Genomic DNA, 23731 nt, shown 5'->3' on the forward strand with positions numbered 1-23731 from the left:
TGTATCATTTTAAAATTCCTTGTTTTTATTATTATCTTTAATTCCCTGTTTTTATTGCTGTGATTATTATTTTTAATGACTATTTCATTTTCTTTTATGTAAAGCACTTTGAATTACCACTGGGGATGAAATGTATTATATAAATAAACGTGCCTTGCCTTGCGCATGACATTAACATTAAAACAAGGTGATCTTGCTTTTGTAAGAGAAGAAAAGCATCCCTGTCCCAGCAGGTAAAAAAAACACTAGCAAGGGGAACATAGCATTAGCACTAGTTAGTCTTGTTGGTCAGATTTTGGTTTTATCAACTAGCTAGTCAAATGTGTTCATTAAACTTTAATCATTACTGCTCGACATGGCGATATGACAATATATATGGTGGCGATGATATAAATTGTAAATCGATTGAACTTTTTATTTATAAACTATATCATGAACTATATCATTTATATATCATTGTGGTAAGCAAATATATCTGTGGAGCTTTTAGTGGGCAGGAACAATTGACACGTCAGAGCGATAAAAAAAAATGGATAAATGAGTAATAAGCAGCTTTCTGTGTGTGTGTACCCCAAGACAAAGATAACTATAATGCTAATAATAAAATATAATTTAAAAAAAAAAATTGTTCTAAGGACACATTAGGCACAGCTGCCTTGTACTAAAGCCCAAGTGCGATTTTCCTTTCGTTAACAGACAAATATCACAGGATTATTACAGAGGCAAGTACATTACCACATTACCTGTTCATCAATAAGATGAGAACCAGACCCATTATAAATCTAAATGTACTCTAAATTAAATTAATTAAAAAGTGTGCTATCCAAGTAGTAATAAAGATTTTTGCTGTCATAATGATAACAATAGAGCATACAAAAATTGTAAATTAACTGTTCCATGCTCTGGTGTGGTTAGCGATCACACTACATGTGTACTGCACCTGAGCAAACTCTTCAAGCAGGCCAGGGCATGGTTAAAATGAACTGCACTGGACACGGTACAGAGCAGTCACACTTGTGAAATGAACTGGACTTTGGGGGTAAATCGCGCTCAAGCATGGATCAGATCCCCTAGTGTGAGTACATCCTAAATCTAAGTGAATAGCAGATAGCACACCACAACTATAACCATAACAGCAAAAAAATGATGAAAACACTGACAGCCAATCGGAATCATTTCTGCTTTAAAGAGCTTGAGCATTTAAAGTGACAGATGACACAACTGCATTGTATACTTAGAATACACTAATATAGTTATCTTTATAATTATCATTCTTGATGTAAACAGGCCTTAATAGTTTTACATCACTGGATGGCCAATTTCAAATGTATTTTGGGTTTTTTCAAAATACAAAATACTGTATTTGTATTTAAATACATTTTTCCACACAGTATTTTGTATTTTTATTTTAAATACATTTTGATGTATTTGTGCCCATCTCTGCATATAGCTTTGTGTTTCAACGGCTTAATATCGGTTGTTTTAAAACTGCATTGCTTAAAAACGCATGCCCATGCTACATATATAGTCTCTCGTTTAGGAACGAGCTCCTCGTTTTGTTCTGGTCTTTCTCCAGCTTGTTCTGTCTCCCCTTCACGCCCCGTGGTGGCGTGTAAAGATCACTGTCATCCAAATGATGAAAAAGTATTACCGTAAACAATGTATTTTGCGACACCACAAAATAAATGATAGAACATAATATGAAACGATAGAATTTTTATTTCGTCCATCCGATGTATATCGTCATATCGCACAGCCCTAGGAGGAACAAGTCTTTTTAGTACTGATTTTGAATATTAAGCAAATAAATAAATCATTGTACAGTACAGTATTATTATTAAAAAGTCAAAAGCTGATTGCATAGAGATAGACTTGTTACATCTAAAAGAATATCATTCTGTGATCATAACACCAGATCTTCCTGTCAACCCTATTGGCAAAGGGCATCTCAGGAACTGCACTCCAGTGGTTTGAGTCTTACCTCTCAGATAGGTCCTTCAAGGTATCTTGGAGAGGTGAGGTGTCCAAGTCGCAACATCTAACTACTGGGGTGACTCAGGGCTCAGTTCTTGGACCACTTCTCTTCTCTGTCTACATGGCATCACTAGGTTCTGTCATTCAGAAACATGGCTTTTCTTATCACTGCTATGCTGATGACAATCAACTCTACCTCTCATTCCATCCTAATGATCCGACGATAGCTGCTCGCATCTCAGCATGTCTAACAGACATTTCTTGCTGGATGAAAGACCATCACCTTCAACTCAACCTTGCCAAGATAGAACTGCTTGTGGTTCCATCAAACCCATCGTTTCATCACAATTTCACCATCCAGTTGCCACCATCCAAAAACTCCTAATTCTATTCTTTAAAAAAAAAAATCCCTTTTAAGGTAATTGCACACTGTGTCTGACATTTTCACATGCGTTTTTCAGTTTTTTCGTATTCCCCATCCTTTCCTATCAAAATGCATGCTACGGATGCAAAAACGCAGAAAATCGAACCTGATCCGAATATTTTTTGACGGATGAAAGTTTTGGAGGCAGTGTGCAAACGTGATTGACACAACGTAAGGTCGTATTTATTTTTTAACGTGCAAAAATTTCGGACGAAAATTTCCGACTCAGTGTGCAGAGACCTTTAGACTTGCACTTTATTCATTTACAAACTGCTTGTTTTCTTATATATTTAAAAAAACTAACAGTAGCTTTTCTAATCTTTTTGTATTCTATTTATTTGTTGTCTTTTTATTTATTATACAGATAACAAAAACGAAAAAGGCCTCTAGCACTAGCTTGCTCTATTCATTTTCTATTCTATCTGTTTTCTTTTTTATTTATTATATAATTAATTATATATATAATTAACTTGCTACGTGTACTACGTGTACAAATGACTTTTATGAGCTGGTTCTTTAAATGAATAGTTCAGACAGATGATTTACTGCTTTACTTAGACAATATTTGTCAGGACTGCAGTGTACCTCTAGTCGAAGACCTCTAGTCTAAAACAAGGCTAATTTTTCTTAATTTTTCTCCTTTTATACAGTTAGGCCATTTACAATGAGAGCCCTGTTTCAGTATGTTATAGATCGAATACAGTGTGTGGAATTTTCAAATCTGAGTGTCAGTTGCTGCTTCTGCACCGTCTGGTGGAGCAAAAAATACAGCTAAGTAGACATACAATAACAAACAAAGGGCACCACAGTACACAAAACACCCTCCGGTACAGTAGTAATGAGGATCTCTATCCCATCTCTGAGCCTTTTTCCTCCCTCCCCTGAGCTCTGTCCTCACTGAGAATTGAAGGGATTTAAATACCCTTCAGCTCTGACAAAATGATTCTGTTCTGGAACTTAACTTATACATGTGATTATTTTCCTCAGGGTATTGTCATTGCTTAATAACACACAGTAAGCGCATGGCTTAGGATGATTTCATTGATGTGTGTGCATGAATTTAATGAATCCAGTGAAAACAAACAATAAACATACATATACAAAACAGTGTTATAATTTGCCGCTTGGTAGCCATATATCGGGTAAATCTGATAATATCTTTGTTTGCACGGAGTAAATGCTGAATTTTCTATAGCAAGCTTTCCAAAGTTCAGGGCTGGCAGACTTCGGACAGGTTTAAGGACAAGATTTATCGAAGCCTATGTGATAAACTGTCTTTGCAGTCACCAACATTCATTCTGACTTCTCTGTGTGTGAAAGGACAGCATGCAACTTGACCTGGCTCTCTTTCAGCTGTATTTCATTCACAGCTGGAGCCAGAGCTGCCAAAACAGGCAGTGGGTCTCCAGGCTCAGTGTTATTTAACTCCCACAGAGACAGAATGGCATCAGAACTCACTCCTGCTACTCAGAAGCGGGAGTGTGAGGTTAGCTGCTCTAATGCCCAACAAAAACGGGCTCCCTGGCATGGTGAGGGGCTGAAAGCAGTCTAACCAATCACCAGCTGTGGCCCTCTGGAGGCCTTTCATCAGTTTTTGTGTCCCATTTTAAAGACAGAAGAAGCTTGCTTCCTAACTTGGAAGCTGTTGGAATATCAGTTTCTTTGAATGATTCTATACATGAATAAGACAGAATTGGGTTGGGGAGATCTAATATTTGGATACTGTAATGGAGTGATGAATGGGACAGGGTGAACTATGAAAAATTAATGATAACCTGGTTGGTCTTGTATTTTGGCGTTCTGTTTCATCAGTCCAGCAGTAGTGTTGGAAAGGCGGGGCTTAGTGCACCTGTCAATCATCGTCAGGACGCCCCGCCTTTCCAACAAGTAGTATTAATAAGACAAAAGAATTAAAAAAAAAAATACATGTCACCCAAATCATTTTCTCCCAGATAGTCTGCTAAATTATCCATACTTTTGACTAACTGCACAAAACCATACTGAAACTGGTAAAGCACTACCCAGGAAAAAAAAAAAAAAAAGCAACATCTGGCTAACAATTAAATTGACAAACTCCAGATTGTGATTGTGCGTTATTTATATATATATATATATCGTTTAGGGGCAAGACCTATCTGAAATAGCCTAGATTACAGTAATAGACCACCATCAAAAAAGATGATCTGATCGGAATTTCTTCCATCAAAAAATTGCATGTTTTGATTATTTCACTGACATACTCAGAAAACAAATCTGAACTTTATACTGAGTGCATTACATTAAACACCAAGTACTGTAAATTTCAAAGGTTTAATACCATTAATTTTTCATTTGGTAAAAACAAGCTCTTTCTGAAAAACACTAATTCTATCAGTTCGGGACACTCTCAGGAAAAATACACAAAAATCGTACCTTTAGGCTTACCTCCAGCTTGTCACTATAGATCGTATTCTCAAAAGGACATCTTTATGCTTTATTTACCCCTACAAATTCATAATAGTACCTTAAGGTACTATACCTTACGTACTACGATACTAAAATGTATGGGTAGATAAGTTACAAGGGTGTCCTTTTAAGGATTGTAAGGAGGACGCTGCGGCAGAACTAGAATCCATTCGCAAAAGTTTACTAGAAGGATTAGCAGTAGACAGAAACGTTAATTCAGGCAAAGGGTCAAAACCAGAGTAACAGTTGAATCCGTTTACCAATACAGGGGAAATCCAGAAGACGAGAGTCAGGAGGCAGGCAGAGGGATCAAACACAAACATCAGTCCAATCAGGCAAACACAGCAAAGGGACAAATCCAGGAAATCAGAAGTCGTGGTAAACAGGTAGAATAATGCACAGGTAATTAGTCAGAGAAATAACAATGGATAACGCTTGGTAAGGCAGGTAAACTGGCAATACTTCACAGTCTGCCATGTGCTCAGTATCCAGCTTATAAGGTCACCAAACAGGAAATAAAAGCAGAGGGAGCAGCATGCAGTCAGTACTCGGGTGAGGGCTCCCTCTGCTGGTTTGGGGTTACAGAATCCCCCCCCCAGGAGCACCTCCTGGGGCTCTATGTGGCCGTCCCCGTGGTCTGGGTGCTGGTCGATCGGGTCTGGCTCTGTGAAACTCCTCAATAAGAGAGGGATCCAGAATGTCCCGGGCGGCTACCCAGGACCTCTCCTCAGGCCCGTAGCCCTCCCAGTCCACCAGGTATTGGAGCTGACCCCTTCTCCTCCTTGAATCCAGCAACATGTTCACCTTGTAAGCGGGGTTTCCATCAATGTCCAAGGGGGGTGGTTGCTCTAGGATTTCAGCTCCGCGGTCAGCATTGAGGTGAACCGGTTTGAGGAGGGAAACATGAAAGGAAGGAGAGATCCGATAGTTAGTGGGAAGCTCAAGTTGGTAAGTGACCATTTATACGTTTGAGAATCTTAAAAGGGCCAACATACCTAGGGCTGAGCTTCCTGCTGGGCAGCCGCAACTTGATGTCCCTCGTGGAGAACCAGACCCGTTGTCTGGTTGGTAGGGAGGGTGTGGACGCCGTCGCCTGTTAGCCTGGAACTCCTGTGTTCGTACAGCTCGCTGGAGACGAACGTGAGCGCTGTCTCACACCCTCTCACTACGCTGTGTCCACTCGTCCACAGCAGGGACCAAAGAAGGTTCACCAGACCACGGGAACAAGGGAGGTTGAAACCCCAGAATGCACTGAAAGGGGGTTAGACCTGTAGAAGAGGGAGTCAGGGAGTTTTGGGCATATTACGCCCAAGGTAGGAATTCTGACCATCGGTGTTGTTCACGGCTACAGTAGGTGCGTAGATATCTGCCAATCTCTTGGTTGAGGCATTCCACCTGACCGTTAGATTGTGGATGGTACCCTGACGTGAGACTCACATTGATATCCAGGTGTTTGCAGAACGCTCTCCAAACTTGGGAGGTAAATTGGGTGCCTTGGTCGCTGACGATATCCTCTGGTAAGCCATAAACTCGGAAGACGTGGTTAAACAAAGCTAGTGCTGTCTCCATAGATGTGGGTAGACCCTTTAGGGGAATTAGCCGGCAGGACTTTGAGAATCGGTCGATGATAACCAGTATGGTAGTAAAACCATTGGAGAGGGGTAGGTCGGTTACAAAGTCAATGGAGCGGTGAGACCAGGGACGTTGTGGTATGGGAAGTGGTTGGAGGGGACCAGATGGTAATTCCTTGGGTGTCTTGGATTGTGCACAGACTTGACAAGCTTTGACGTAAGCGGTGATATCTTTGGTCATGGATGGCCACCAAAAGGAGTTTGGCCATTCGGTGACTGCTTTGACTTTGGCCTCGTCCATTTTCACTCCCTTGTGGCTGATGTGATATCCCAGGAAAATTGTTTCCTTGACGTGAAACTCGCATTTCTATGCTTTGACGTATAGCTGGTTTTCAAGGAGTCATTTGGAGAATCCATTCGCAGAAGTTTATTAGAAGGATTAGCAGTAGACAGAAACATTAATTCAGGCAAAGGGTCAAAAGCAGAGTAACAGTTGAATCTGTTTACCAATACAGGGGCAATCCAGAAGACGAGAGTCAGGAGGCAGGCAGAGGGATCAAACACAAACATCAGTCCAATCAGGCAAACACAGCAAAGGGGCAAATCCAGGAAATCAGAAGTCATGGTAAACAGGCAGTATAATGCACAGGTAATCAGTCAGAGAAATAACAATGGATAACGCTTGGTAAGGCAGGTAAACTGGCAATACTTCACAGTCTGCCATGTGCTCAGTATCCAGCTTATAAGGATACTTATAATCACCAAACAGGAAATAAAAGCAGAGGAAGCAGAGGGAGTGGCATGCAGTCAGTACTCGGGTGAGGGCTCCCTCTGCTGGTTTGGTGTTACAAGGGTACTGCCACTGTGATAAGCCCTTAAGATAAAATATTTGAACAATTTTAACTGTAACTTTTTTTCAGAAAAAAAAAAGAAGTTCTCTTACTCCCAGAAGTCACGTAGCACTAGCCATTCAAATTAACATGGACATTTCAGCCAACACTGCCATATTTGTGGGCAATATCCATCAGACGGTCATTAAACAAGCTGTGGGCGATCACTGGGCGTGCCGTCTGAGTCTAAGACTAATGCTTCAGTCCATGCATACACACACCGCCTTGCATCCCCTATATAAAGAGAAGTCCTCAAAATGAACATATTAACTTTTCTTGAGGCTAAACATCAATACCGTACACTTAAATGAACATGACTTTGTTTTATTGTTTAATTGACCACGTTTTCTACCCTTGTTTTTCTTGTATGACGGTTACATAAATGCTCACAGCTAAACAGACATTATCTTATTATGTGTAGTGTACTGTCAGAAATATTCTCTGGACAGTATTTGCATCAATGTCTGCAACAGACCAGACTGCCTAATATCTGCATTTGACATACACATGGTGAACAGAGAGCAGAGCTAAAGGGAAGGCCAAGAAGAGAGTGCTGTTTCACTAAAGTAAAATAAATCTTGTCTGTCTGCATAGACGTTGTCAAGAGCCAGCCAAATATCCCATTTAATCATTCAACATAATTAGAGACTGAGAGACAGAGAGAGACATTTGTTTTAACATAGGCCTGAGAACACTCCAGACAATGTTCAATGTCTTATTACCGTTCCTGTGTTTATTTCTAAAAATATCACACAACCTAAATATAATATATTAATTATATCTGAGAAGTTGTAAATCGCCCAACCATAGAAAAACAATATCTCTCATATATCAATATCTCTTCCACATGTAGGGTCAATGTAGGACATCCTACCTTCCTAGTAATATCATGAATAATATTTCATGATATTACTGTTTTTTTATTTACTATTTTTTATCCAATAAATGCCACATTGGTCAGCGTAAGAGACTTTTTAAAAACATTAACAACCCTTATCAACCCAAAGCTTGAACTGTAGTGTAAATATACAAATACAAAGTGACTTGAGTGTCATTTACTGATACTGACACTGATGCACATCTGATGCAGTTTCAACATACTGATGAAACTTCTAATCGTGTCATATACTGCAAATGCAACTGTAAGACGAATAGCTCAAATATAGCACATAATATTCACTATTTTATCTGGAGGACTGGACAGTGAATGAAATGATTAAAAAAAGAACAAAAACAGGAACAAAGATGGGGAGAGAGCTCAGGAAGAAGAAAGCAATCTTGTTATGTTTTTAAGACCATAGCTGTCTGCTATAGTGGATGCACATACAGCAATAATCATCCTCCAGTGGAAATGAGGACACTTCCCCCAGACATAAGTAGACATAGTGCAGTTGTGTCATATTATATAACTCTACATTCTCTTTTAGTTTAGATCAATATGTTTTATAAACTGAATGAGATGGTGAGGAATCTGTGTGTTCAGTCAGTGGCAGTAATAAACAGAAAGACATTAATAAGAAAACACAGGCATACATTAAAGAGAGGATGGAGCAACAACTTGCGCCTGTGAGGAAGATAACGTGTATATGTTAGAAAGGGAGAAACTATGTGTGTGTATGTTGCAGGCAGAGAGAAAGATATTCAACCTCTAGCAATTACAGTAGCTAATGTGGGGCTGGGCCTGGGAAGAGGGAGGGAATGAAATAGTAAGGGAGGGATGAAAGGAGGCTGTGGGAGGAGAGCGCTTGGAGGCAAAAGGAAAAGAGAGAAACAGATGCAAGTAACTCAGGCCGGCAAACTAGATGCACGCAAGAAGCCGAAGAAGATACAGGCTCTTTTTGTAGATGACTGCAGAATTCAGAGGGTTCTGAGCTCAAAACCAGAGGAAAGGTAGGAAATTAGCTTGAATAATTTGGAGTCAGACATTGAGGTGAAACTAATAATAAATTATGCATATTATTCTCATATGTTGAATAAGAAAATATATTTTGTGGATACAGAAATACTGTAATACAGATAAACAGTAGATAAACAGTAGTATACAGATAAACAGTAGTAGGGAGTGGTAAGCTGGTCTTTTAGAGAAGTGAGCGAGTGTGTATGTACATGCAGTATAAACTGAATAAATGTTGTTGTATGCAAATATCAGGCACAGCTCTCTATAGCCGAAGGCCTCTCTCTGTTTGATTCGGTTATGGTTAAACAGACAGGACAACAAGCACTCAAACCACTGAATGCTTTAGGACTGCTGTAAAAATTCACACAGTAGGAGAGCTCAAAATTACACACGTGGATAGATAGATGTCAATTTAAACCTCACTGCTAACAGCAACACGATTAACCAAACTTTTTAACTATGCTAACACAAATCCCGATTAATCTCATACAAAAGCAGAGGGAAATTCTCAATGCAGTCTTTAGTCACGAGTAATGTCAATCTCTCATAAAGATTCAGATCAGACACTGGTGATTTAACACTTCCTGTTCTACTGTGACTACTATCTGTTCGAATCGCAGCTCATTTTAGTTTGAATGGCACAGTCTCATTCATTATATCCTAAATTGTTGCTTGCGCATTCCTCTAGGCTAAACTACAAACGGCGGTTTGGGTTGTGAGTGAAATTTTACAAGCATCCACCAACTGCTTCCTGTTTGAGTGGCAGAGTCTTCCAACAGGTTTCATAATGGAAAATGGAGGCAAATCAGCACCAATGGCTCCAATATCTGTATTTCACTTATCGTATCATGGTGCCAATGTACATTTTAATTGTTATATATTTATTGACAAAGTCTGTATCTGAGTTTGCTTAAAGGCCCCAAGACCCCAAGTGATGTTGGGGTATGATAACAACTAGCTGGGATCTGGGTGTTGGTTTGTGGTCAGTCTTGTTTACTTTGTTTCTTTCTCTTTTTTTTCTGGTCAATTGCAAAACCACAGATTCAAATTTACCACTAGTATTATACCAAACCACTTATCTTTTAAATTCAAAGCATTGTACATCTGTCATTAATATCTGTTATATATTTTTAAATTGCCTGTTTCCGTCTAGATTAAAAAATTATTCTTGGCATTATGGATTTTTCTTTAACACTAGCCTATTGGTTCATATACTCACCTGTGCATATAATCTTTCAGCACAAAGAGGTACTGAACCTTTAAAAACATAGCCTAGGCTTGATTTGGACAACCCCATCTGCCCACGTAACAATTAAATAATAATAATAATAATAATAATAAAATTAAAAGCTAAAAAAAAAAACTGATGTCACAGTACTAATCTCGTTTGTTGTCTTCGCGTGTGTTTTGCAGATGTCATGGCGGCCGACCTACCGGAGCTCCAAGTTTCGAAACGTCTATGGCAAAGTGGCCAACCGAGAGCACTGCTTCGAGGGCATCCCGATCACAAAGAACGTCCATGACAACCACTTCTGCGCGGTGAACGCCAAGTTCCTCGCCATAGTAACGGAGAGCGCAGGAGGAGGATCATTCGTCGTTATCCCGGTCACTCAGGTAACCACGACGACGCAGCACGCGCGCGTACACGTGTCTTCTCTAGACAGAGTTGTTTTATGGCTTACACTAAATTCATGACCTACACAATGTAGGGCGTCAAACTAGCACAAACAACGGCATGAATTATGCGAACTTTTCAAGAGCATTATTTTGGCGACTTGTATGCAGGCAGTGAGTTTAAAATGAAACCTGTAGCAATGATGTTGTGTTGATGCGGAGACCGGTGAGAGTTGTAAAACCGTAATTTTAACCAATTAGAAATGAGCTACATGGGTGAAATGCCACTCATTAACGCCACCGTGCAATATATAGGCTAGTTTGTTTATGTTAGGCTGTATTATCCTCAGTTTTAATCTCCGAGGACAAATTTGCCCCAAAGCACGACTAAATACAACTACACCGTTATGGCTTTTAGTGTGTGTGTGTGTGAATACATATGAATTAAAATTAATGTCTCTCTTGAATAAAAAAAAATTCAACCATGTTAAAGTAAAAAATAAAAAAATCATGTTTTATTAATCAATCTACCCCAGTGCTCTTTGTGCTTGACTTTAATTAGTAGCAGACAGGTATGGGAATATTAAATCAAAGTTTGAGACATAAAGCACAAAAAAGGGCATTGGAGTATTACAACACTCAGTGAGCAAATGTCTCTATATACAATATGATATTTATATATTTAAAAACAAAAACAAACAAGTGTGGCAGGCAACTGCCCTGGCCTGCATGCTGTAGAAAATGAGCATCTTAAGGTGAACTGTGATTAAAGTGTGCACACACTTGAACCTTGATGCATCAACCAGTGTGTGTGTCTATGGTCTTTCATTGCAAGACCAAACACCCAAGCATTTATATTAATTTGACTGCAAATATGCATAAAATATATCCAAAACAAAGCAATGCTATGGAGGAGTGCTAATGGATGCTTTGCACAAATTCACATTTATATTAATTGGTAGAGAGAACATGAGCAGTGGTTACTGAACAGTGGAAAAACATAGATGAGTCATCCCTCGCCCTGCTCTTATACACATGTGGCGCGCACTTAAAGAAACCCACAGGCCTCTCACTCTCTCTTTCTGTTGAACACTTTAGTTGGCTCTGTTGTAGAGTAATATGCATTTTCTTTGCAAGGTTTAGATTTCCTTTGCACCAATACACAGTCATTTCATGATCACCTACAAGGAAAAGATCTCTTTCAACATGATATTATCCAGAGAGCACAAGAATGTCAAATTAATGAGCAAAATGTGTTAGAACTATTGCCCTTTTGACAAATGTAAAGTTCATCATTTTGAGAAGCACCAACGTTTGTTTTTGCATCTTTTAACGTTAGTTTTTGCATTTTTTAAGAGCAAGTTGCCATCTCCATCACCCTCTGAGTCTGAAGCATGAAGTCCCTCACCCAGTTGCTTGACATGCTCCAAACTGAATATTTCTGTTACCCTTTTTACAGGCCAAGCAAAAGCCTGAGCAGAGAGCAGATACTTTTCCTTTGATCTCTGGCTTTGATGCTGTTAAATGGACAAGCACTGGAAGCTGTAAACTCCTGGTCACTGACACTGATATAACAGTAGTGTGGATTAATCAATGTGGACATCAGTGTGCTCTGGCTGGAACAGCTTTATATGTCTGCTTCATAAGGAAAGATAGAAGACAGGGGTTCTGCAGGTTAAAGATATAGTTTATCCAATAATGAATATTCTGTCATCATTTACTCACCCACACACCCTTGTGTTGTTTCAAACCTCTACGACTTTCATTCTTCTGCAAAAGAAGATATTTTGAAGAATGTTGGTAACTAGTCACCATTGATTTCAAAAAATAAATATAAAATAAACAATTAGACATTTCTCAAAATGTCTTCTTTTATGTTCCAGAGAGAAAAAAAAGTCATGACAACATTTTTTTCCGTGAGCTATCCTGTTTTGTAAAGATGCAAAATGCAAAGTTAGTGAATTTAAATGTAGCTCCAAATTTCACCTTCACAGCAAGTGGCCAGACTACACAAAAATCACAGACAGAAAAAATTACTCACACACCGTTTATCATTGACATGACAATGAGATTTTGGCACAGCATCTGATGTCCCATTCTTCTCTTCAGTCATCTCCACCCTTTATCCTGTCTATTCTTCTGTCCCTCCTCTTGAGCGCATCCGGTCATGCTACACTGCCCATTGGGCCTGCAGACCCTCGGTCATGGTCTCAGCCAACTTGGATAAAGTATCAATAGCACTTTTGTGATGAACATTCAGAGTCGCCCAGTAAATGTGTGATGTAGAAGGCCAGCTTTGTGCCCTTAATGTGCTCATTCCACAGTGTTTGCGACTCCAACTGGGCTCCCAGGCCTTGGAAAAGAGCTCAGTCCCTCCGACTTCCGCATATGTGTTTCTTTGGACTGTTTTTCCCCAGCTTCTTCATCCTCCTTCTCCCTTGTGTCCCTGTCTTTCTCTGTCTAACACTGACAGCTCCCGTCGAAGTTTGCATACTTACTGTAATACTGAGAAATTCTCTGTCACATCACTGAAATCTGCCATAGAGATCATAGAAATCACTGTGAAGTTATTTAATAACTGACAATAGTTCAGCCTTAGCTGCATTATATACTGTATGTAACAAATATATAAACTTTTAGTTTTGCTTTTTAGCTTTTTATAGCCAATTTTTGTAGTTAAATATGTGAATTTTGGCAGTTGAACCCAATTTTGTGTTTGTTGTAATGTCTGTATGTAGCTTATTAAATCTGTCTAATGTGTTTATTCAGTCCAAGACATTAGTCTATATTACAGGGACAACTGTCTTATTAAGTATAAGCAATTCTCATAGTAAAATCCAGACACATGGGTGCAATATAGTGGCAGAACATTGGCTTTTCAAATGGAATTCCTCGTATGACAAAGGAGCTTCAGTTGTGGAATGGAAACTGCATTCAGAAACCATGATGAGATGGCCCAGGGAAAGAGAGAGAAAAAAAAAAGATCATGAATAGAAGACTGTGGTATTCGTGATGATGTCATCATTAACTGTTTAACCATTTGGAAATGAAACAGTTCCTTTCCTTGACCTGCTAAGCAGCTGTTGACAGAAACTTCTGTGAATGATAATGTGTGAGGTGGTGCTGTAATGATTTGGGATGATACCAGAATTCTTAAAATAATGCAGGCTCAACAGTCAGGCATACAGTTACACACACACATACCCACACATATATATAAAAGGGAGTTGGGCCATCTGGCAACACTGATAGGAAACTGCCAACCAGTTCAGACTACTTTAACATGCCCGAAAGTGCTTTTTACTAGACCCACACCCATTTTTATAATGCCCCAGTTAGCATATAGTAAGCTCAGAAAACTGAAATGCCCTTTGCTTAGAATTTTGTTCCGAAACCATGGAAAATGTTGGACTTAGAAGAATGTAGGATCATTTTGAACAGGCTTTAGAAAAGCCAGATATGTTCTGATGATGTGGTAGGGTAAAACTCCACACTCCTCCTACTGTCTCTGAATATCTACAACAGAATAATAATTATTTGTTAGGCTCTGCCAATCAACAGTTTGTAGAAAATAATTTATTAAGAGGTGGTTCACCCAAAAAAGAAAATTCTATCATTAATTACTCACCCTCATATTGTTCCAAACCCATAAGACCTTTGTTCATCTTGAGAACACAAATGAACATATTTTTTATGAAATCTGAGAGCTTTCTGACCCTGCATAGACAGCAATGCAATTGAGACGTTCAAGGACCAGAAAGGTAGTAAGGACATCATTGAAATAGTATGTAACACTTTATTTTAAGGTGTCCATAATACAGAGTAATTACCTAATTAATTACTTAGTAGTAGCCATTGTACTTACATGAAACAAAATGTACTTACCATGTAACTAAGACGGAAAATGAAAAGTTACGATTTTCTAGGCTGATATGGCTAGGAACTATACTCTCGTTCTGGCGTAATAATCAAGGAACTTTGCTGCCGTACCATGGCAGTAGTCCCCAGCTATATCATAACTAGTTACCTAGCTGGGGACTACTTTCAGGCGCTGTGTAATATCACTGCGCCTGCTGCACTCATGGTACGGCAGCAAATTTCCTTGATTATTACGCCAGAACGAGAGTATAGTTCCTAGCCAAATCAGCCTAGAAAAGCGCAACTTTTCATTTTCCGTCGGTTTTAGTGCACGATGTAACTACAGAAGAGTCAAGTTTTAAATAGGAAAATTATCGAAACTCTTTAGTCATTTTTGAGCGAGATGCTAATTCTAATCCAATTCAATGATCGCTAAACTAAACTAAGCTAAAAGTGCTACCGCCAGACCCGGAGATCGGCTGAATGGATTCAAAAACGGTAAAACTCAACTGTTTATCTCTAGGGGAGTTGTAAAATGAGTAATTTTTTTTTATCAATTATTTTTTTGTAAAATTGAGTTATTTACCTATTTCCAAAAAAAGTGGAGTGTTCCTTTAATACTGGTTTTGTGGTCCAGGGTCACATATAGGCTTGGAAAACACCTTGACAAATCAGAAATCCTCACATATATGCAAACATTTGCACAAGTGTAACTGAGTGCTTTGGCCACAGTAGTAAAAGCTTTGACATTTTATAATTGGTAATATTTTCTGTGTTCTTTTAAGTTTTGATCTCCTGTGGGAAATCAAGGACAAATTCTATTAAATGAACACCCCTCGAGCAATTGTAGTGCTAATTTAATGCAATAATCTAACACAGAGCAAATCACAGACATGATTTCCATCATGCTAATCTAGGAGAATAGCACAGAGAGGACAGACATGGAAACAGAGAAAGTGTGTGACTGCCAGGAGTTCATTGCTATAATATATGCTACCAAAAAGCAACATCCTATTCAATATCAAGCTGCTTTTGGTTTTTCATCTCTCTTGACTAAAATTTAAGCATCCATAATTTCTTCAACAATGACTTCTCAGATATTAGAGTACCAACAGTACTATCTCTCTGCATTGTGCAGAAGGCCTTACTTATAGATGAAGAGTCTTTCATAAGCAGCCCACTCAGGGTGCACTCATGCATGACCTGAACTACAAATCCCACAGGACCTCAGAAGAAGGTCAATGGACTAAAGTGACAGCGAACATTCATGACTTCATGACTAATGTTCTGTCTACTACTCACTGTATGACTGTAGTTATGTAGCGCCACAAAGTGGATGTTTGTGTGTATTACAATGGAGCTGTATTTGTGCAAGTGTGATATTGGTCAATTGTATGACCATATATAAGACATCTCATAAAAATGTGAATGTTTTCAACTATCCATATACATCTTGTTATGTTTGTCCATACATTATTTTGTTTGTATTCTCAGTTACATTTAGGGGAAAAAACATCTGGTCAGTAACCTGTACTTCCCTCCTGTAGTTTGGTCGTATCGATCCTCACTATCCAAAGGTCTGCGGTCACCAAGGCAATGTGCTGGACATCAAATGGAATCCTTTCCATGACAACATAATCGCTTCTTGTTCAGAGGACTCGTCTGTGAGTACACTTAATGTTCAAAATCACCACAATAGTCAAATTAGTCAGCACCATTTAAATAAACAGTGGAAACCTCTTTCCGTGCAGTGATAACCTGTTAAAATTGTTATTGTTTTCAGCAATGGAAAACCAGCATTTACTTTTATATTTACAGCATTTGCATGTCACAAATATCATTTAAAAAGAAACTTTATTTATTAAACCTAAACCAGTACACCACAAGGATATACGTGTATAAGGAAAGGCATAAACATTTAAATGTCATTTTCATGTGTACTTTCGTTTTACATAAATCATAATAAATAACCCTGCAAATAATAATACAAAATAATATAATAATAATAATGAAGAAAAAATGAAATGAATAAAGAAAAAATAATTACATTAATTTAAACACACACACACAAAATGATGCCCAAAATGCCTTGCTCAAAATCACAATAGGTATAGAGCAGGTGAAAACATAAGATGATGATTAGATGGCTCTCAAGAATACTTGATCACTGTAATGCTTCAGTATGTTATATGTGACCCTGGACAACAAAACCATAATGGTCAGTTTTTCGAAACTGACTTGGAATCTGGAATCTGAGGGTGCAAAAAAATTTCAATCTCGAGAAAATCACCTTTAAAGTTGTCCAAATGAAGTTCTTAGCAATGCATATTTTTTTGTAACTTTATTTATGATATTTATATATTTTTTATATTTTTAAAGAACAGCCCCATCCCCAACATTCAAACCCCTTACAAATGGGGGGGGGGGGGGGGGGGGGGGCTGTCATACTTTTTCTTTGCGGAGGAAACATTTGTACATCAGCAATGCATATTACTAATCAAAACTTATTTTTGCCATAAAAGAAAAATGTATCATTTTGACCCATACAATGTATTGTTGGCTATTGCTACAAATATACCCGTGCTACTTATGACTGGTTTTGTGGTCCAGGGTCACATATGCTGTATTTTGAGGGGTGAGAACCAGAAGGGTATAAGTGACATTTTTGGTGAAATGGAGGGATATATATCAAATGAAAGCTCTTAATGAGCTATTTCTACTGGAAAAGTATTGTCATCCATGAGTGTACAAATTTTTATTATAAACAATTTAAATCAGTACACAAAGTCAGATCAAACTATGGTAAAATTTTTGTTTTGGTAGTTGGTAAAATGTCACTTATGCCTTTCTGGTTCTCACCCCTAGACTTGTCATTTGAGAGAAATTTAACCATTTATGAAGTTATAGTAATAACTAACCTGACATTAGAGTTTAAAACTGACTTCATATTTGAATGATTCTATTGATTCAAAAGTGATATTTGTGTGTGTTCTACATGTGTCAGGTGCGAATATGGGAGATTCCTGATGGTGGACTGAGGAGGAATTTGACAGAGTCTGTATTAGAACTGTATGGCCACAGCAGGCGTGTGGGGCTCATAGAGTGGCACCCAACCACTAGTGGGATTCTCTTCAGTGCTGGCTATGACTACAAGGTAATGAAATCTTTTGTAACAGAATTTGGTAATATGAGCTATAAAATTAAAACATCTAACCAACATATGATCATTTAAAATAACAGTGTAAACAGACAGTACTAAAGATTGTATTCTGATTGTCCATAATATGAACTTCATAGTGCCACTCAGAAAAATAAAACTGTCAAAAGACTGCACCCAAGGTTCGACTATTGTGTTTTTCTCTTTCTCTAGATACTCATTTGGAATCTTGAGATTGGAGAGCCAGTGAAAATGATTGACTGTCACACAGATGTGATCCTCTGTATGTCATTTAACACAGAGGGCAGCCTGCTGGCCACCAGCTGCAAGGACAAGAAGCTCCGCGTCATCGAGCCCCGCTCTGGCAAAGTGCTTCAGGTGTGGATTGTTTGCATTTAGTCTTACAGTACATGCACTTGAACAATCATTGATGCAGAAACACTCATTTATACCAGATTTCAGTCATGTTCCTTCTTAAATCTTGAATTGACACTTTGTGTAAAAAATGCATCAATAATAATACAAAATGTTTCTTGAGAACCAAATCAGCATATTAGACTGATTTCTGGAATAATGACTGCTGAAAAATCAGTATTACCCTCACCAGAATAAATAAAATTTTAATATATATTAAAGGTGGCGTATGTAATTTTTCAAAAACTTTGGGGCCAAGTACCAAAACAAACTTGTAGTCAATCAGCAGTAAGGGGCATGTCTATTCATGATATGAAGGCGAGACTAGAGGGTTCATTGAACAGCTAAGCCAAGCAACAGAAAGATAGAGATGGCAAATAAAAAACAAAAGAGGAAAACGTCTGCGGAACGATAAGGCAAGAAGTAGGACCCGTGTAAATATCGGATTAGCTTTCCAGCGCTGGAGAGAACTCAAGGAGCGGAAGGCCTGTGATCGGACGTCGAGGTTGCCTTGTTTTTTCCTGATAAGTGAGTAACACCGTGTCTACACCGGACGCGGCGCACCACAACAGCTAAAGTCTGCCAACACTGGACACGACAAAGCGACCGTTGAAAATCATTTGAAATTTGTGTCAGCACGTCATAAATAGAAGGCGGCAGTGGTTTTCTGTCAGAGATTTGTCGCACCACACAGCATCCAGTGTAGACAGCATCTCTGATCGCTTACCCCACCTTTAAAGTAGAAAACAGTTTTTTTATATATATTTTACAATAGTACTGTTTTACTTTTACTGTTATTTTGTATTTCTAAGGTAAATAAATGCAGCCTTGGTGAGCATAAGTGACTTCTTTAATATATATATATACATATATATATATATATATATATATATATATATATATATATATATATATATATATTTGAATGGTATTGCATTTTTTTATTTATAAAAATATTTCATTAACAAATAGACCATACACAGAGAGTAAAACACTCTTTAATTTATATAATAATTATAATTTTTCATGCATGATTGTGTAAACGCACTATTGAGTAAAATTTTACTTATTTTTGTTTTATATTGTCAAGCAGGAGGCGAACGCTAAAAACCACAAAGTGAACCGTGTTGTGTTCCTAGGCAACATGAAACGACTCCTAACGACAGGTGTGTCTCGCTGGAACACACGACAGATTGCTCTCTGGGACCAGGTGAGAAGAACCTGTGTGTGTGTGGGTCAGGTTTTGACCTGATCAAACATCCCCACAAGGGTAGTTAAACCTGAAATCACCTACATTCTGTGACCAGTCAATGGTCCCTGTAAGGAACACAAATTAATAAACACAAAATATTGCCTTAATTAAAATGTATATGCTAAAACGTGTCTGCGAGGGTCAGGGCTAGGGGTTTGTGTAGTTTTAGGGGTTACAATATATCATTAGTTCAGTCTAATAATGTCAATGGAAAGACTTCACCATGACAGAAAAACAAATGCATGTGTGTTTTTGTGTGATTAATTCCCAAAACTCATCCAGAAATACACTTTGTCCCTGATGTCTGCATTACTCTAAAGATTACCATGCTGAAAGTCATTATGTTTTCTTCTCAGCATCTTCCCTGTAATTATTGTGTGATAATCACATTCATTGTTCTTTGTAAGTGTAGCTAAACAGCTACACTCAACTGCAGTAATGAGAGAATGTGGGTAAAGTCGCTGGTTGCGTTGCTCTTAGTACATTGTCAGGGTTCTGAGAAAGCCTTGTATCGCAAAACATATTTTGTAAAATGGGAAAATTGCTCTCTGCAAATCTGGATTCAAAGATATTTGCTCTCATACCACAATGTCTCTCATGACAGGAGGATCTGTCCATGCCAATCATTGAGGAGGAGATTGATGGACTTTCAGGGCTGCTTTTCCCTTTCTATGATGCAGACACACATATGCTCTACTTAGCAGGCAAGGTACATATTCATATAAGGATACTTACATGCTTGTAATGCAAGACGTTCAAACGTTTAGGGTCAGTAAGGTTTTTTTTAACAACATAATCTTTCTTGAGCACCAATTCAAATGTGACCCTGGACCACAAACCAGTGGCACGGCTATATTTGAAGCAATATCCCAAAATACATTGTATGGGTAAAAATTATTTATTTTTCTTTTATGCCAAAAATTATTAGGATATTAAGTAAAGATCATGTTGATCATCATTGAAAAGATACATTTTTGATTAGTAATATGCATTGCTAAGGACTTAATTTGAACAACTTTAAAGGCGATTTTCTCAATATTTAGATTTTTTTTGCACCCTCAGATTCCAGATTTTCAAATAGTTTGAAAATCTGGTCAAATATGATCATATCCTAACATATGATCTTATCCATACATAAATGGAAATCTTTTTTATTCAGCTTTCAGATGATGTATAAATCTCAGTTTGAAAAATTTGACCCTTATGACTGGTTTTGTGGTCCAGGGTCACATATTAGAATGATGTCTGAAGCATCAAGTGACACTGAAGACTGGAGTAATGGCTGCTGAAAATTGCTGATTTTATTTTTTAAATATATTCAAATAAAGTTTTATCATGATGGTTTAAATTGTAATATTTTACAGTATTACTTTTTATAGTATTTTAAGCCTTGGTGAGCATAAGAGACTTCTTTCAAAAGCATTAAAACATAAAAAAAATACTATTCCCAAACTGCTGAATGGTATATTTAGAAATAAATGAGATATATCAATATTTTGTTCTAATTATAAATTGAAAAGACATATTGATGCACCATACGGCATTATACGTTGCTATAGCAGTTACTTGAACTGCCATCACAAATGATCACCTAAGAAAAAAACTGTAATTGTGTTTGAACTGACTAAGACGGTGTAATTGCAGGGTGATGGGAACATCCGGTACTATGAGATCACCCTGGAGAAACCCTACCTGCAGTATCTCATGGAGTTCAGGTCCCCTGCACCACAGAAAGGGCTCGGTAAAGCTGAATCCACAGCCTTCGATGATCACACTACACCAGCAACGTCTGTAAAAGGGTGTAGGAAACTTCCCAAATTAACCCTAGAATGCAAAAACCCCAAAGCAAAACCATCTACACAAACTGATAAAGGGGATCAAAATGGCCCATGTTGGATTCAGTAGTTCTCTTCATAGAAAGCATCCTTGTTTTCTTAATTTTCAGTGCAATGAAATCAAGAAAATAATTTGTTGATAATGTTCATTTGTTCACTTTGACAGCATTCTAAATGTTATTTCTGAATCTATGATCAAAATATGTAAATGATAATAGTTTTATGAGGAATATAAAGAATATCACAGAATTCTATTTATTTTTAATGAACAAAAATATGCAAAATATGTCTTTATGCAGTCTAGGGTTAAACCTGGAATTTTGTATGTATAACCTTAGCACTTTTATTTTCTCAGTAGGTTCCCTCTCTTAATAAACCAACTATGTGTTCTGTTATGGTCTCTTCAGTATCAAGATAAAACCAAGAATAAGCATGCCAATTACCAGTGCCAACTTCTCATACGTTTCTCTCTCATGTGTGTATTCTGATAGGAGTGATGCCAAAGCATGGGCTGGATGTAGGAGCGTGTGAAGTCTTCAGGTTTTATAAATTGGTGACTCTAAAGGGCCTGATTGAGCCAATCTCTATGATTGTACCTAGAAGGGTGAGCACAAGCACCATGAAGCTATTAGTTCACAGTGCACGGTTCCCAGTTAAATGAATCATTGAGAGTTACACTGAAGGATGAGAGAAATTTGTGCTAGACATGTCCCTTGTGTAAGATCTATAGTTGAGTATCCTGCCAAAATGTCTCTTTTTAAGCAAGCAGTCTGACAGGATGGAGGAATCCATCACCTCTCTGCTGCTGGTGTAACCGCGCCTCAGTGAGATGAGAGTAGTGAGCCATGTAATAACCTCCATGTGACACACAGCATGTCCGTTTTGTGCTCTGTGCATCAGGTTGGCCCATTATTGGAGGGCTTTAAAAACAGTGGGAGAGACAGCCTCCTATCAACACCACAACTTTAAAACATACCCCAATAATTCCAGTGGCAGTTCTGTTTCAGTGCAAACGGTCCTGATACCTATCTATTATTCATGATAGAGGGCAAATCAGCCAACCTTTTAACCCAGGGGTTTTAAAATCAGGATGCAACAAGAGGGTGTTATAAATATGTGGGAGGGAAAGAAATTACATTTATAATTGTATTTAACAGTATGAATATGGTTATGCATATTATGTATGCGTACATATGTTCAATAATTGGTTTTATGTTATATCTGATATCTTTTTTTTTTTTTTACCACTGTTGCCTTTAACTTGCCATTTTTATTGAACAGTTTTTGTGTAAAGCTGCTTTGATATTTATGTACATGCTTGTACAAATAGATTTTAAAAAACATTTCTTTAATATTTGGTAGAAAAAAATACACAGTGAAGGTTTCATGTTTAATGTTGTAATATTTAAATATATGTTTTTTTATTTTAGTAAAATGACTAGGCAAATATATAATTATTTATTACTATAATTTAATTTGGAAAACAACACATGTACAGTTTATTTCATTTATTTATCACATAATAATACATATTCTTTGTACTTTTAACTGCCTTTTATAATTTAGGAAGGATAACATCATATTTGGAGATTACAGGCATTAAATATTTAGAAAACCTCTAGTTTTACTCATACTCAAAACATTAGTAATTTTGCTTTATTTGTAGCAGAAGCCTTGCAATTCAGCAAACCAACATGAACCTGTAAGAATAAGTGCCTGAATACCTGGGTTTATTTTCACTCAGATACTGAGTTACCTTTTCATCCAAAGTTTTTCACAGTATACTAATTACACATCCGGGAGAATCCCTAAGTGCTCTGCACAATGAATGATCACAGTGATAATAGTGCTCTTTCTGTGAGCCTCTGGATTCCACGTATTAGTTTAGACTGAACATTTACCTGCCCAGAGCCTAACACATCAGCTAAATCTAATGAAAAACTAAAATCTAACTGTACAAATAACAGTAAATGAACAGTAACTTTAAAACCCTCTTTCTTTGCAGTCAGAGACATATCAGGAGGACATATATCCCATGACTCCTGGGACAGAACCTGCTCTGTCTGCCGATGAGTGGCTCAGTGGAATCAACCGAGGTGAAGACCTGCAGTTATTTTCAGAATAAAAATATTTGAAAAGAAAGACAAAGGCTAAAATTAATCGAATTCATGTCTGTATGTACACATCTAGGTCCGGTGCTCATGTCCTTAAAAGAGGGCTACAACAGACCAAACAAGCTGGTGTTCAAGGCTCCTGTGAAGGAGAAGAAGGGTGGAGTGGTCAATGGGATTGACCTGCTAGAAAACGTGCCTCCCCGTACAGAGAATGAGGTGTTTCTGTAATTCTGTTAAGATTTATTATGGTTGTTGAAAGGACAATTTACAGTTTCTGGCTGACAGG

General features: G+C 37.9%; 1 protein-coding gene across 5 annotated transcripts in view; it reads left to right on the forward strand.

Moving 5' to 3' along the window:
• Positions 1-23731, forward strand: part of LOC306884463 (coronin-2B-like) — a 49901-nt gene that overhangs the window by 23373 nt on the left and 2797 nt on the right. The window contains exons 1-12 of one of the 5 annotated variants that reach the window (XM_079440338.1): positions 9052-9194; positions 9890-10183; positions 10615-10815; positions 16221-16337; positions 17678-17827; positions 18044-18208; positions 19338-19454; positions 20101-20205; positions 21141-21237; positions 21823-21935; positions 23337-23427; positions 23522-23661. In XM_079440338.1, coding sequence (XP_079296464.1) covers positions 10615-10815; positions 16221-16337; positions 17678-17827; positions 18044-18208; positions 19338-19454; positions 20101-20205; positions 21141-21237; positions 21823-21935; positions 23337-23427; positions 23522-23661 — 1296 coding nt within the window. In that variant the 5' untranslated portion in view covers positions 9052-9194; positions 9890-10183. Of the gene's footprint in view, positions 1-6929; positions 7064-9019; positions 10184-10614; positions 10816-16220; positions 16338-17677; positions 17828-18043; positions 18209-19337; positions 19455-20100; positions 20206-21140; positions 21238-21822; positions 21936-23336; positions 23428-23521; positions 23662-23731 lie in introns of those variants that run through there. The other 4 variants (XM_079440335.1, XM_079440337.1, XM_079440339.1 and 1 more) reach the window with 4 other exon arrangements.

The sequence above is a fragment of the Barbus barbus genome (assembly GCF_936440315.1).
Source record: "Barbus barbus genome assembly, chromosome: 2".
Classification (NCBI taxonomy): Eukaryota; Metazoa; Chordata; class Actinopteri; order Cypriniformes; family Cyprinidae; genus Barbus; species Barbus barbus.